The sequence below is a fragment of the Sturnira hondurensis genome, unplaced genomic scaffold (assembly GCF_014824575.4).
Source record: "Sturnira hondurensis isolate 20B ecotype Veracruz unplaced genomic scaffold, ASM1482457v3 Scaffold0008640, whole genome shotgun sequence".
Lineage (NCBI taxonomy): Eukaryota > Metazoa > Chordata > Mammalia > Chiroptera > Phyllostomidae > Sturnira > Sturnira hondurensis.
Window position 1 is genome coordinate 17,844,301 of NW_028081271.1, and position 15,783 is coordinate 17,860,083.

Genomic DNA, 15,783 nt, shown 5'->3' on the forward strand with positions numbered 1-15,783 from the left:
CCTGGATTTTCACCACTTCAGTGTCTCTTCTCAGCACTTCCTCGCAATCTTTTACGTCCAGATGGTGTTATATTTATGCTCTGCCAAACCAGCCACACATACCTAAGTTCTTATCGGGAAGAGTGAAATATTCTTAGTACATCTTATCCAAACCATTTATTTAATGGTTCCTCGTGGGTGATTTTGGTGAAATGAAAGAGGATAAAAATATTTGAAAAATATATAGTTCCTTAAGGATGTTGAAAGACATTTTCAGAAATAGATGTTTTTTTTTAAAAACATAAGTGTTTGCTTATTGCTGTTAATGATTAAGACTTTTTTTAAATTTCATGTTGAACAAATTAACCAAAAATCTAAGTACGTTGGAACTGATGTTTGGTATAACCTATTAAGCAGAATTCCAACATTGAATATAAATAACAATTTCTTATGTAAGCCGTCATTGTGATGGAAAAACACTGAACATCAAAAAATTAGGGCAATGAAAATATTCTGGAAAAAAAAAAGTTCGTTTGCTGATGTGCTTGAAAAGTAATCGTTAATTCACATCGTATTTGCTGAGAGAACACACTTTTTCCCAACAGGAAGTGATGTCAGTGGAGGACGAATCCACATCCTGTTACTGCCTTTTAGACCCCTTTGCGTGTCACGTACTCCTAGACAGCTTTGGGACATATGCCCTCACGGGAGAACCAATCACAGACTGCGCCGTGAAGCAACTCAAAGTGGCGGTTTTTGGCTGCATGTCTTGTAACTCTCTGGACTACAACTTGAGAGTCTATTGTGTGGACAACACCCCTTGTGCATTTCAGGTCAGTCTGGTCTCTGTAATTCTTTGGGTGTCATCAAAGTACAGGGTTTCCTAAAGATCAGTATCAAAAGGGAATTCTATTGCTGAAGGTCTGGAAAATGAACCCACACCACTGGCTTGGCAGGGTTACCTATCATGAAGAAAGAGCTATGATTATTACTTTGTGTCCAACAAGGTGCTTAGGGGCTTGGTAGCCATGGAAAAAGAAGGGTTAAATTAATGCATGTAAGGAACATTGTCTGCTAAATTATAAACCTAACTAGAAGTGTAGTTGGAATTCAAAAAAACAGAGACCCAATTCAATAGAGGACGTGGAGAAGAGTTTTGAAGAACTTTCGGTGAAACTTCATGGATGGATGAGAAGTAGGAGGGAAAGAGGAAGGGAGACCATGTCAAGGAAGGAGAATGGCATGAGCTACGGATGCAAGAGTCATTTGATGTGCAGAAGACAGTGAGAAAATTGCTTGAATCAACCGACACTTAGTTAGACAACAGCAACTATAAATCATACCTATCACCAGGCAGTTTTATTATATTCTGGACACATAGTCTATTACGTATTAGGGCTACTAGGGCAGAGATGGTTCAAGGTTGCTTTCCATTTCTGGTACTTTTAATCATGTAAGATTTACTTTAAATTAGCTACTCACAGAGAGTGTGGGTTTATTAATAGCAGCAAGGACAATCCAGAAGTGCCTGTGCAAGCTTTGCCCATATAAATAGTAAAGCTCTCCAGACACAACTCATTCCAGATCCCTGCTATTCCAGTCCTGGGTCATTAAGTCCATTATGCAAAGCATTTCCTCAGTAACTAGCTTTTAAGACACTGAGCTGGAAAACTGATGTTTACCAAGAGAAGAGCCACAACCTAAGTCCTGAACGTACGCCATGAAGGATCACACAGTACCAACTCATATTTCCAAACACTCCCCAACTGGTCTTAGATAGCACAGGTCGTTTTGAAGGGCATGCCTAAGATCCGGCTGCCCATAAAAAGTTTTTCACGGCGGTGCAGTTTTGTAGTGAAGAACCTCAGTGTAAGTAGGTGCACCTCGTCTTATGATTGGCATTCTGTGCACTTCATCCGGTTTCACCACCCCTGCTAAGCGGATAAAATACCTGCGACTCTCAGTAATCAAAAAGGAGGAGTGGATGGAGACTGTTACTATCACTTAGCAATTGCGAAAGGCACCATGACTCAAGCTGGACAGTTAGTAACTCAGCTGGGTTCAGAAGGCTGAGAACAGTGGAGGAAACCTGCCGGGCCATGGAGCACTCCCAGTCTCCTGGCTCTTGTGGGGAGCCCACTGCTGCCCCACGCAATTGTGGGGATCTGGTCATCACAGCATCCTTGCGCGTCAGCCTTCATGACCAATTTGGAATATCCTTTTAATAGGGTGTCGCTGCTGTTGAGTTAAACCTGTGAGTTAAACATTTTATTCTAATAGACTTTCCAGATATTCTGTTTCCATTTTCTGTTGATTGCTACCAGATTCTACAACAGCTCAGCTGTTCACAGATGCCTATGAATGAGGCCCTAAACACAGCTTTCCCAACCGCTCCCCAGTCCTGCGGGTAACATATTCTTCTTAGTCAATGCTAGGGAAAATGGTATTCTCACTCCAAATTGAATCCAAATACCTTAATTTCATCATTTAGAGATGTCTCTTAAAACTCTTAATTTTGCTTTAGAGAAATATTTTTCAGTGGAAGTATCTTCGGCTCCATTTTTCATATCTATTTACCTCCAGTGATCCTTTCCCTCTCCGAATATGTCAAATAGAGCTGATTCGAAAGTTGAGTTTGGCTGTACTTGTTATTGACAGGCTGTCTGTGACAGCTGCCACGGACTGCAAAGGACACGCTTCCCCCTTGGGGTTCTGACAGGACATTGGCCTTGGCTGAATAACTTCTCTGAGCCACAGAAAGATTAAAACAGAACTTGGAGCTTTTCTGCGCACAACTGTTTTACTCCCTACTCTTACTCTCTGGGTGTTGTTTGCGATAGAACCTTGCTCTCTGGATTTCAACCTCTCCAGGTCACAGTGTTCAGGCCCTTTACCCAGGTTCATTTAAATCACCTTAATGTCCCAAATCACCTCTGTCTTACTGTTCATGGCTTCAAATGTAGTAGTCAATTAGAGGGGAGTATTAGGTAGTTATTAACCCATTAAAAACAGTTCCTCTTCCAACAAGCCATGGCATCCCTTCACTTTTTAAACCTCTGAGAGGCTTCCCATGTTAGTTAATACGAGCTCACCCGGTTTCTGCAGCTCTGCTAGAACCCTGACTTCCTCAGAGTCAACATGGAGGTTTTCATGAAGCATCTCCACAGAAACCGTCTCTATGTCTCTCCAGGAATTTGCCGGCAGTCATCGGTGTAACAGAAGTGGTTGTTGGGATTTGGAAATAGATACAAGTGTGCTTGCACGGTTGCTATGTTTGTTGTGGTGTATTTTTTATATCTGAAAGAAATGACAACAAAAATATGTGCCCAACTAGAGCTGTGCTCTTAACCAAGACAGGAGCCTGGCTGATGGGCATGGCTGCATTTCTCCTGCCATTCCTACTGCACTGGGAACTACGTCCTCCAAAGCCCAGCCTTTACTGGAAGAAGGGCAGCTTCCAGACCCAACTCTCCTGTCCTCTGAGAACTGGGGCAGGGCCTGGCAGTAGAATGCTCCCACCAAAAAAAAATTCCTTTAGAGGAATTGTAGTAATCAAACAGAAACACGCTCCGTTTTCACCCATGCCCTCCTTCCCTGGACGCCCTGCATACAAAGAAGCTATTCTTGCCTCATTTGTTCTAGAGACATTGTATCTGAATCCTAGTAGTTTCTTTGCATGACAAAAACAAGTACCTCCAACACCTTGGCAAGACATAATGAAATTAGTTTCAGGATTTTTTTTGAAGATCTGTTCTGATAACTAGATCTAAGAACATCTCTATGAAAATTACATCAGCTCAGGTAGGTTCTTTAAAAATAAAAATGCCATCTGTCTGAAGTGAGAAAGAGGTGAGAAGGACCAAATGACTTCTTGTCCTCCTGCCGCTGTGGTTTCTGAAATAATGAGAGCTGCCATTTTGTTGGAATGTTTGACATCACCTCCTTTGATGAATTCAGAGCAAAGGTTGAAATATGGTGTCAGAGTTTCAAAGCAGTAACATTTGAAGTGCTAGGTTTTTGTTATCCTCTCTCTCCCTCACACACACACACACACACCCTCTCAAACAAACCTTGACATAGAGAAAGCAAGGAATTAAGCACTTGCCCTATCTTATAAAAGGAAAAAAAAAAAAAACTAGGTTTTTTTCTTCCTCTGCTGCTCCCAGCACTCTTATTCAGTACCTCTTGGTACTCATTACTTACTTGGCATTAATGTGGATTTAGAATCTAATTTCAAAGGATTTCCTCCAGATGTAGTTCTTGTATTTATCAATAATGCAACCTTGGGAAATATTGTTCACGTAAAGCATTTAAAGAAAAACACCACAGCGACATAATTTTTCTCTGTGTGTGTGTGAGCACGCTTAAGTGCAATTTTGTCTCATAAATATGTAAATTTGGCCTACTTGGTTTAGTATCCCTGAAGCTCACCTGAATTTTGTTGCCTGTCTCATTAAATCAACATAAAGAGCTCAGTGAGGCACAGAGCACAGGCTTCATGGCCACAGCTCCTGGAACTGGATGACTAGCAACCCGCAATGTGAAATGATGAAGTAGAGAGACTAGAAAAACCACCCACCAGAGCCTTTACTTACATGTTATATACAAGAAACCGGCCAAGCCCTATTTTCTAGTTTAGCTGATTAATGCAGGTATCAATCTTACAATAGATTTCACAGAAAGTCTTTGTTACCTAGGAAGCAGATAGGAAAAAAACAAATGAATATCAAGGCCACCCTTGGGGTGCCACGTCCCTGTTAGTGACTCAGAACCAGCTCAACAGAGTCGTTTGTAACAGTGATTCCTAACCCAACGAGGCAACGAAATCATCTGAGAAGCATTTAAAACTTTAGATGCGCAGGTACAGCCCCTGAGAAGAACACCATAAGTTAGGGGCATAACTGGGAATTCTGTGTTAAGTAGAATTTATTCTACTGAAGAGTGCTTTAAAGCTTGGGGAGTTCATTTCTTTAATTCTGCAAGCAACTGTGCCTTTACAAATATATAAGTACAATGATTAGTTTATTGTTGGGCTTCTTTATTTTTAATAATTAATTGTTTTGTTACAGAATAACTATAATTGCTTAATATTTTGTGCAAGGTTATGAGATGCTTTTATATAGTTGGTTCAATATACAATAAGTTTTTAAAAAAAGAAAAAATAAATCACGGTTGTATTTAACGTTGGAGCCCTATAGCAGAAAAATCGCAAAGATACCATTTTCCTCTGTGATAATTATAAGTAGATATCCATTTTTTTAATTCCTAATATCCCCTACTCTGCATTTCAGGGACTGGTTAGTATATATTACCCTAGGGCAAACACAGACTAACTTAGATCATCTTTACATATATCTCACACCAATGAAAAATTATTTCTGGGACAGAATTAATAGTAGGCTGGCCATCACATTTTCTTTTTTTAAAGTAAAAAAGCAAGCATACTCTTAAAAATGCAGGGAAATTTAGGAGAAAAAAATACTAGATGATGAACAAGTTGCCCTATTCTAGTCTTACCTTAGTCACCAACCATGTAGCTTTAGGCCAATAACTTCCTTGGGGGAAGAGGTCTGCGTGTTTTCACCTGTAAAGAAGGTACTCAGTGACTGAACACTTCATGAAATTCCCTGCTGGTATGATGATTCTGTGTAGTTTCTAAGTATTAAAATAGCCTGCTCTCCACTGAGCGATGCGTGACCTCAAGGAAACCATTTCATCCCCTGACCACCGTTTGCTTCTCCACACCTTCAGGCCAGTTAGGCTTAAAGAAAAGGCCTTACGCTATAGAAAGCTTGGTCTTCAAAGAATCAACACTGTTGTTATTCTGTGGCGTAAACATGGGTTTAGTAAACACATTTCTCATTAGTACTTGTTTGTAAGTTTGCACGAGAATCGCAAAACGAGGTTAGTATATTATCATGCAGATTATTTTGCTTGGCTATGCATAAACGCAACTAAGGAACTGACCCCTAAAGACAAATAAGCAGCTGACCGAAGACTGCACAGAGGTAGGATTAGACTCTCTCGTGTTTCCATTTTGATTGACAAGGTTGGTACCCTTTAGAAGTATATGTAGCCCCCAGAAGATTCTTCTGCAGCACTTAGATCCAGAGCACTGTTCCTCTAAACTAAAATGTGGGTCCTCAGCATAGCAAGAATCCACCACCTGGTCATCACCTCCAGCCACACACTCTCTGCCCTAACCTATTCCAGCTCTGGGTGCCTTTCTACATGCCTTGCTCAGTGTCTGGAAAGCACTCTCCATCCTTTTTCTTCTGGCTAAACCAAATTTTACTTGAAGGTTCAGTTCAAATATCACTTCCTCCATTAATTTCCTGACGCCTTCCCTGGCCTCTCCTCCCACCTGGGTCAGGCACCCTTGGACTTGCCTTAACTTCCCAGGCACACATATATCGCTTTACTTGAATACTATGTGCCTACTGACGCTCTCACTAGACTGAGCTCCTTGGTGGCAGAGACAGATTCATTTCTGCACACCAGAAGTCCAGCCCACGCATAGCTCCAGTGGACACGCATGAAATCCCAAAAGAAGGAGCCAGTGACTAGCCTCTATAAAAGACCCCAAGTCAGCATTTGGAATGAGTTTCCTTCTCTCTCACCCTGCCACTTTCCACTGTTTGAGGCCCTCACCCGACGCTGGCGACCATGTTGTTCTACCCAGTTCTTATACCCACAACATCATGAACCACGTAGCACAGCACTGTTAGGTACAGTGATTACTACCCGTGTGTGAGGATTTAAATTTAAAGTCATTAAAGTGAGAAATTCAATTCCTTCGTCACTCTAGCCATTTTCCAACTGCTTCAAACCATGGTAGCTTAGTGAATACCAGTTAGCTCAAAGAGAGAACATTTCCATCATCAGAGTTCAGCACTGACCTAAGGACCCCCCAAAATATCCAACCACTACCAAAACCAGAGAGCTGAAGAAAATGACATTGGAATTGGATTGTGGTAGCCTAAGACAAGAGACTAGCAACCTGTTTACATGTACATGAAGGATTAAAGCTAGGCAGCTGCTTCTTGGTTAGAAATGTTTTATTGATGTTATACATAAACAAGAGGTAAATAAACTTTGAAGCTGTTTTACTCACTGGTAATTGAAATTTATATCTATAATTGAAACTTATTGATATTGTATTTATAAACCTATTTGCCTGTCTTACAATCTTTTTTTAGAATCTAAAAAGAGTATAGGATGTAAGTAAAGGATTTTAATTTTCTTATTTGCTGTAGCTCCGCAAAAAAATATAACTAAATGAATGCTGATTTTTAAAAAATGGATTTAGGGAGGTCTCTTATTTCTAGTAGCCCTTAAAAGCCTCACCCCCACAGCAGTTTAAGATTTTACAGAAGCTATATCTGTTATTTCACCTGTTCTGTCATTTCTCCAATGTTTCTGAACCACACAAATTTAGAAGCAATTTAATGGTTTAATTGTATGTGCACATACATTCAACAGAATATCTGTGCATTGTGTTCACGTGAGATATATTTACAACAATTTCTCAGTGAAGATGCCAAAGTATTTATCTCAGGAATTTGCATTTTTTTCTGAGCTAAAACTGACTTGATAGCTTATTTTTTGCCTTGGCCTTTGGCATATTAACATCTATGAACATTAGTACAAATAAACATGATATGTTCACTTGGTAGCATCTATTTTGAGCTAAAGGATAAATATGGATAATATCAATGTTAGTGACAAACAAGTGAACCAGACAGGAAGGGGAGCCTGTTTCTACCTTTATTGTGAAATACGATGAGGTGTCAGGTTAGCTACAAAAACATCCCGATTATGGTAATATCAAAAGGAAATTCATACAGCTGTGGAGAGTCATCATTGTTAAACCTTGCTTGGCGCAATGAAGGTCTTCTGAAGATAGGCATAATGTATTTAAAAAGCCAGGCAACATGATGACAAAGGACATCCTTTCTGCCCAAATCCTATTACTTAGGCACTTTTAGTCCTTAGTCTTGACCTTGCAAGGGTGTGGGGTGGGTAAGAGAGGAATGCATCCGTTGTGCTGTTTGTCTAGTTCTGGGAGAAACAGGGGAGTGAGCAGTCACGGCTGTGGGAAGAAAGGGTGGAGAGCACTGGATACTTCATTGTCATGCTCTTCTCTTTCCCCTGTGCTCCAGGAAGTGGTTTCAGATGAAAGGCATCAAGGTGGACAGCTACTGGAAGAACCAAAGCTGCTGCATTTCAAAGGGAATACCTTTAGCCTCCAGATCTCTGTCCTCGATATCCCCCCATTCCTCTGGAGAATTAAACCGTTCACTGCATGTCAGGTACTGGCCAATTGGGTTTCTAACAGAAATAGCTTTGCTTTAACCAGCAAGCGTGTCACAAACCCTGGGGAGGATACGCTTGACTTTCCTCCTCCTCTAAAAGAGTGAGTATAATCTCAAAGCTGTCAGAGAAACGTAGCAGTTTGGGCTACACATGGAGACTTAAACATATTGTCGTAAATTCACAGGTTTCTAACAGGTGGGGGAAAAGGTGCTTACCATCAGGTAGTGTGACACCTCTCTCCTGTCCTGTTCGTGCTATTGTTCAATGTAGGCGGAGCCTGGTGATTTAACAACTGAGAGCAAGGTTTGTATGTTGGTCTGTGTTTATTAAAATCAATTCATTACGAGATACTGTTTTAATCATGTTCAGTAATTAAAAAGCTGGATGTCAATGAGCAACCTTTCAAGGGTCATTGTGAGCTGTAGAAAGTAGAAACTGGCCAGGGGGGAACAAGAGGTCCGTGTCCTAAATATATTAATTGCCTGCTACCAAATGAATTGGGCAAGATGTGAAGAAGAAATTATAAATTCAGAGGCAAAGAGAGGATAATGTGTAAAGAAGATCTCTTAACATACGACTCTGTCACTAAAGTCTTCGGAAATTCCCAGCAAGTTCTGTCGTCATAAGCAGCCAGCTGGTCTACCGTAGTTTCTCAAGCCAGAGTCGTTGGTGCCTCAATATTAGGACATTTCCCGAACTCTGGAAAAAGCTTCGATTGGACTCACTGATCTGGAATCACAGGAGGCTCTCAAACATCGTTCTCTGCACCAAAGTAACGTGTAGACCCCCGTGGGTTTTTTAACCGTTCTGTCCTTGCAACATTCATTACAAAAACAAAAACAAAAAAAACCCACAAAACTTCTGCAAGTTATATAAGCCAAGTCACAAAGAGAAAAACCCTGATTGCACCATAAGAGAAAACGTTGAAATGCCAGCCCTTTTCAGCTTCTGAGGTTCAGAATTTTCAAATTGGACAACTTGTATTTTCCTATTTATTTTCCAGGCTTCTCATTACCCTGAGAATTGCCCTTTTATGTACAGCTTCAGTGCATTCGAGGGAATAATAACTTCTCTCACAGCTCTGACTGAGCAACGTTTTTGGCACATTCAGCATATTTCCTCATGGAGGGAGGTTTTCCATGGATAAAAAATTGTTTAAGATGTTCTAGGTCTGTGTGTCCCTTTTTCCCCAGAAGGCAGTATTCAAAGCTTTGGGTTGAAAAATGAACATCAGGGCGTTATTAAAACAAGCACTAACAGTCATGTAAATTCCTGTGTTAACCTTTATAGGTTTAAGGTTGTCACCTCACTGGATCTCATGCAAGTGACTCAGTCCAACGTAACTATTAAGTTTAACAGTTTAAGTTTTCTGGAGATCAGAAATCAGGTGACAAACATAACCTTTCAGCAGCACTTAAACACTGATTCCAACACCAGGGGTTTCAGAGCGAACTCTGGGCAGAAAAGGCTCGGGAGGCTAAATGCTTGCCGACCTCAGAGGATGCAGCAGAGCCAGGCAGAGCAAAAGGGCATTGGCTCTCGGGAAACCCAACAAGCTTCACTGCTGGGACGGGTTGGATTGTGTGGAGGTTGTGAACATGCATAAATATTTGCCTTCTGTAATTGAGCATAATTTGAAAGAGTCTTGGAAGGCTGAGAAACAATTTAATTTTCTCTGCACCACGAGGCTTGCCGCTGAGTTTTCGTTTCCACTTCATTTTTCTTACCCACAAATGGCTTTCTGCTTTATTCCCCCTCTATCTCCACCACCCCTGCCACCCATTTTCTTGCCCCTGTCATCACTGAAAATTCCACGGCTTGTGTGAATACATATGGTGCTTGTCTTAAATGGCCATGCTGAGCTTGCTCCGGGGCATCAGATGGATGTCAGTGCTTTGGGAAGGGCTTGTGTTCAGCCTGCTTGAACCTTGTAGAGCACATTGTGTGCACTGACATACTCCACATGGAGAATAGAGAATGGCTTTGCATTAGGACTTAGTGGACAGGAACTATCAGAGAGCCACCGAGGGACAGAAACTCTCACAACCATTTCTGACATCATTTATGGGTCCCTCCTACAACTGGCAGACCTCCCTGCCACTTTCTCTCATCTTCCAACCTCGTGCATGGAAGACTTGTGGCATCCTGTCTTCATAAGAAGACAGGATGTCTTCTCTCCCTTTCTCTCACTTTAAATCAGGAATCTGGGAGTCAACATATTCTAGTTGGTACACAAGGCCTACTTTTTTATATTTTTTTATTTATTTAATCTTTAGAAGGGAAGGGAAGGAGAGAAGGAGAGAAATATCCATGTATGGTTGCCTCTCGTGAGTCCCCTGGTGGGAACTGGCCTGCAACCCAGGCATGTGCCCTGACGGGGAATCAAACTGCAATCATGCGGTTCACAGGCCCACACTCAATCCACTGAGCTACACCAGCCAGGGCCAAGGCCTACTTTTTAAGAAACATTCCTGTTTTCTTCCGGGAGAGGTGGGCTGCCCCTGGGAGGTACTGCCTGGGAGGTTTCTAGTGCAGAGAATACGCACTCTGTCAGATACCAGCCGGTTGCAGGAGAAATGTGTTTCAAATGCTGTGAATTCAAGGTTAGGCCCAGAGCTCCGGGATGAGAGCCTCGGTATAGGAGGACAAGCTGAGGTATAAACCTTGTTGGTTGAGGTTCTGGAGGGTTACACTTCATGGGAGCCTGTGCTACAGCCCTGCTGATCGTGAAGCCAAGTGTGGCATGTGAGAGGAGAGAGAACTGTGTGAGTTCTTAGACCTGGTTGCAAAGTATCCATCAACTTTGATATCAAAGAACAAATGAGGCCCACAATGCTAGTCTTCCCAAAATCAACAATTAATTACACCCCTTTTCATCTCAGGCCTTTTTTAAGACTCTGCCACCATTAGGGTCAGGCTACTGTCCCCTCCACAGATTTGGGAACCCTGCTCTTGGAAGTAATTATCTCTACTCTCAACAGGTTCCTGGGCGCTGCGTGCCACTGCATCATGGCTTCATTTAGTCCTTGCTGGCTGTGGCATGGAGAAGCTACAATAAACAATCTACAATAAGCTATTGTTTTATTTTTTTTAAATCCTCCAATACACAGAGTCAGGCTGTCACCTCCCTGGGAAAAAAGCAGCTGCCTGTTCAGCATGCTCTGTGGCTTGGAGAACCCAGTGCCTGTCCCCTGCTGGGACGCAATTCCCTGCTGGACGCCATTCCTCTCCATCTGCCAGGAACCTAATTATAAGAGAGTCAAAAGAAAACATTTCCGGAATTCTTTAAACACACATACCTTTGCTTCCCTTTGTCCTCCCCTATTCCTTACCCCGTCATTCCTCTCAGCTCAGAGAGAGCATCTTGGTGTTTTCGGTTTTGTTTTGTTGTTTGAATAAATGAAAGGAAAGATGATTGTCCTGAAAACACACTAATCACAGTGCTTCTAAAGCTATTTTTTAACGTTTTGTTGAGCGCTAATGGCAGCTGCCACTCAAGTCAACAAGAAAAACATATTCTTTTGATAATCGTCGTAAAATTGGATTTTTATAGCGCCTTGGTGGTGTGCAGTGGAGTGGAAAGAAAAAAGGACTTTTGCCGTTGTGTGCTGATTCTCATATCTTTAGGCAAAGACGGATTATTTCTGCAGTGGGCGCTCCTCTCCTACCTCTCTTCCAGTGTCTTCAAGAAAATAGTGAGAAATTTAGCAGTGATACCAGAGCAGACACTTTTCAATAAACGGTCAGTGTCACTGGGGGGTGAGGGAGAGAGGTAGCTTCCCCTCAGATTCACGTCCACTACAGAAAACGTAGGTTTGCTGCAGGGCTGGACCTGGAGTTCAGCTCTATCTGGCCCTGCCAATCCAAGAGCTTATATTACAATGTAATGAGTCAGATTTCAGTGGTAGAAAACAAAAGCGTCCTCAGCTAGGTTAGTAAGGCAAAACCATCTTAATTAAGCAAAACTGCGTATCCACCAGAGACCTAGGTTATAGTTAACTTTCAATGAAGGGTGTGGCACAAAGTGACTCTGTAAACATTGACTGGTTTGAAGAAGAGTGTTCCTTTGAGGGCTATGAGCATGAGAATGAAGAGAGAGAATAGGGCAACAGATGAGGGATGCTCTCGAGGGCCCTGCAGGGGACTGTGTTTAGCATGGCAGGCATCAAGGGGTTGTTCCCTGCCCCACCACCCAGCAAAGGAAGCTTGTAATGAGAGGTGGTCTGGTCACATGGGTGCCCCACCCCCCCCCACCTCATGACTAGAGGTAAGAGAGAGACCGCAATGCCGTTTCCTGAAGAACACCGATCAACTGCCTTCTGTTTGCCTCTTCAGGGAGGTGCCAGCCCCCTCATCAGCTCTGTGCAGTGGAGACTGGAGGCAGAAGACCAGGGGACTAGGTGGCTGAGGTTTGCAATGATACAGGGAGGGGAGAGGATTATAATGGAAACAGGAAAATTGTAAAAGCGTGAGAGTGAGGTGGTGATAATCAGTCGTCAAAAGGTAGAGTTGCCAGAGGAAAGGCCGACTAACGTCATTTGTAGTGATTGGGCCTACAGAGCCAGGGATGGGTGGGGGTGAAATAAATACCAGCGAGGTACTTGTTGGAGTCCTCCACAGAGAGATGGCCCTTGGGCACATATGAGTAGTTGGGACCTCGAAGAGCTCAGCAGGCAGGCAGAGACGTGCTGGAGTCTGGAATACAAGGTAAAGGTTACACCTGTGCTTTGCAAAACAGATGGAGGCTCAGGAAGAGAAGCAGGAAAAGGGCCAGATTGGGCCAGGAGAAGAAATGGAAGAACTTCTGAACGCGTGCCATTTTTTTTATCAGGGGTAGGATTTTGTGCAGACAGAGTCATTCGTGAGTGTTGTAGAGAAAATGACTCCCCCTAAACGTTGCTGGCAGGTGCACCAATCAGAACTGCCCTCTGCTGCCCTGTCTACCAAGATGAGATCATCAGTAAAAGTCTCAGTACAGGAAGAAAGTGGAAAAACAACTCCACTCCGTGGGCTTGTACTGACTGGCCTGCTGGTGGTATAAGGGAGCCATGGCCCAGCCAGGGCTCTCTCAGTGGCCCTTAGCTTAGTGCTTCTCCCAGCGTTTCCCTAGAAGAGGACAGTCTCTGTGCGGAGCCCATCAGCGGCACCTTTCAGCGTTGTCCACCTTACGTCAGTTTCTGAGAACTTCAAATCCACTAGAATCTAACTAGAGAATTGTTTTGGTCAGGAAAACAGCAACCACTTAAGCTATTTCAGACAAGGAGAAATTCTGTCAAGGGAGTTACAAGCTTATAGAACTTCTAGAAAGCCTGGGAGAGCCAGGGTCAGAGAAAGCCACCCATGAGACCAGGAAACCACCCAGTTCGGGAATTTCAGGAATCAGTGCTGAGGCTGAGGGCTCTTGGGGTAATGTCCAGAAGCTCTGCACAGCTCACTGTGCTGACAGCCAAGGCCTTTGGGCCTTTGCTGATGTCAGAGGGGCAATAGTGGCTTTGGTTCTTCTTCTACTGTCCAAGTCTAGCACAAGTGACCCTGAGGGGCAGGATGGAAATGTGAACTCCCTGCTGACTAGGGCATCTGGAAAATGTAGTGTTCAGGCTTCCAGCCCCTGCCCTGCAGGGGAGAACAGAGAATGGCAAGCAGCATTGCGTCCTAACAGCCCACATCCTGCACAAGATTAAACTCAAGGAAACACTACACAGTGTCACACACACAGACCTTCTTTGGAGCCTTGTTTCTACCTCTTGAGACAAAGGTCCATTGCCTTTGCCTTTTCCTTCATTCAGGATTAAGAGCAAAGGAATGAACAAAAATGCACAGTGCTTACATTCCTTGCTGGGATACGGGGTTAATGCTTGAGTCGCCCTCTCGTACTCCCTGAGAGCTGGCTCTCCTGTCTTCTGGTGCGCAGTAACCTACAGTCCACGCCCCAACCTCCCCCTACCAGGGACTATCCAGAATCAGGCTCTGTGACACAGCCATCACGAAAATGAGGAAACCACAAGTGTGTGCAGCAGAGCTCAGGAATAACTCGGTAACTCCTAGTTTCGCAAAGTGAGGAGACTGAATTTTAATCATGGCCCGTGGTCTCATAACACAGGCTGACTTCGTTACCAATCACACCTCAGAGTTGCAACTTCCAGACCTCCTTCCAATGTTAGTATCAGAGGGAACTATATTTATAGCAACAGATAAAGGTGCCAATTGATGAGAGGAGAGAAAAAGCAAAGTGAGGACTAACGTTATGAGAGGCTGGACATGCACAGTCATTGCCAAGGACCCAGCCTGATTCAAGTGGGCATGAGACTTTTTCGTAGATGAAAGTACATCAGTTTCTGATCTTCTGACCTCAGGATATCAACTGGACCCAAGCACAGTCCATTCAGTGGCAAACACAAACTGGTACAGGGGTAGATAGAGGGTGATCTCTATAGAAATTACAATGTCCCCCCTCATTTAGTAAAAATTATTTTTTGCTACTCAATTGTCTCTAAGTCCCTGGAGAGTAGGGACCGAACCTAATTTCTCGTTTCTTATGGCTTATCCAGTATAATGCCTGGGCATTAGCAGGCAGCACACACGGCCTCGTGGAACAGGTAATTGAATGAGAAGCTGGCAAACCAGACCACTGCGGGGCGGCCCCACGTGTCTGTCTCTCTGGCATGTGGGTATATGTGTGTGATTTTGCAGCAGGTGTAATTTTTATGCTGGATACATTAGCAATATTGTGTTCTGTGTATACAATTAAGCATGAGTGTGCAGTATGGGGACAAATTCTGGTCAATTAGTCTTTAGCCTAATACGCATTTATGTGAGAAAAGAACCCGGGCCCCAGGCTGAGGTTGAAGGATGGCCCGTAGGTGCGCTCTAAGCATATGTTTTAAATGGAAAAGCATTATGATTCATATTTGATGGCGTTCTTTCTAATTGTGTCACCAAGTGAAACCTGAGCTCTCGCAGTGTGTTTTTGGAATCTGAATGTTATCCATTGGAATTGACATTAATTACTTTTGTACTGCTTGGCATATGCTGGAACGTTATTTCTACAACAATTCCACCAAAGTCACTTAGGCAATTACCTCTGCTGCAATCATCGTCATCACCGTCATAATTATTGCTATTAAGTCTCTCCTGTTCTCCACTCATCCCAGCCGGGCGCCGCACGCCACAGCCCTCTTCTCTCCCCCTTCTCCCTGCAGGAAGTCCCGTTCTCCCGCGTGTGGTGCAGCAACTGGCAGCCCCTGCACTGTGCCTTCTCCCTGGAGCGCTACACGCCCACCACCACCCAGCTGTCCTGCAAAATCTGCATCCGGCAGCTCAAAGGCCATGAACAGATCCTCCAAGTGCAGACATCAATCCTCGAGGTGAGTCCTTGGTCTACAGGCCTCTCGACGCCACGTCTAGAGGACAATTAGAATAATATACCTATCACAGCGGTGCTCTACAAGGAGCTGGAAAGAGCTTCAGAGTGCACTCTTTGAACCCTCA

At 43.4% G+C, this 15,783-nt stretch overlaps 1 protein-coding gene across 1 annotated transcript in view; it reads left to right on the forward strand.

Annotated features, from left to right (window-relative positions):
• UNC5D (unc-5 netrin receptor D) overlaps positions 1–15,783 on the forward strand; it is a 223,033-nt gene that overhangs the window by 185,254 nt on the left and 21,996 nt on the right. The window contains exons 14-16 of the mRNA XM_037055091.1: positions 585–812; positions 8,142–8,291; positions 15,495–15,659. Of these exons, the coding sequence (XP_036910986.1) occupies positions 585–812; positions 8,142–8,291; positions 15,495–15,659 (543 nt within the window). The remainder of the gene's footprint in view (positions 1–584; positions 813–8,141; positions 8,292–15,494; positions 15,660–15,783) is intronic.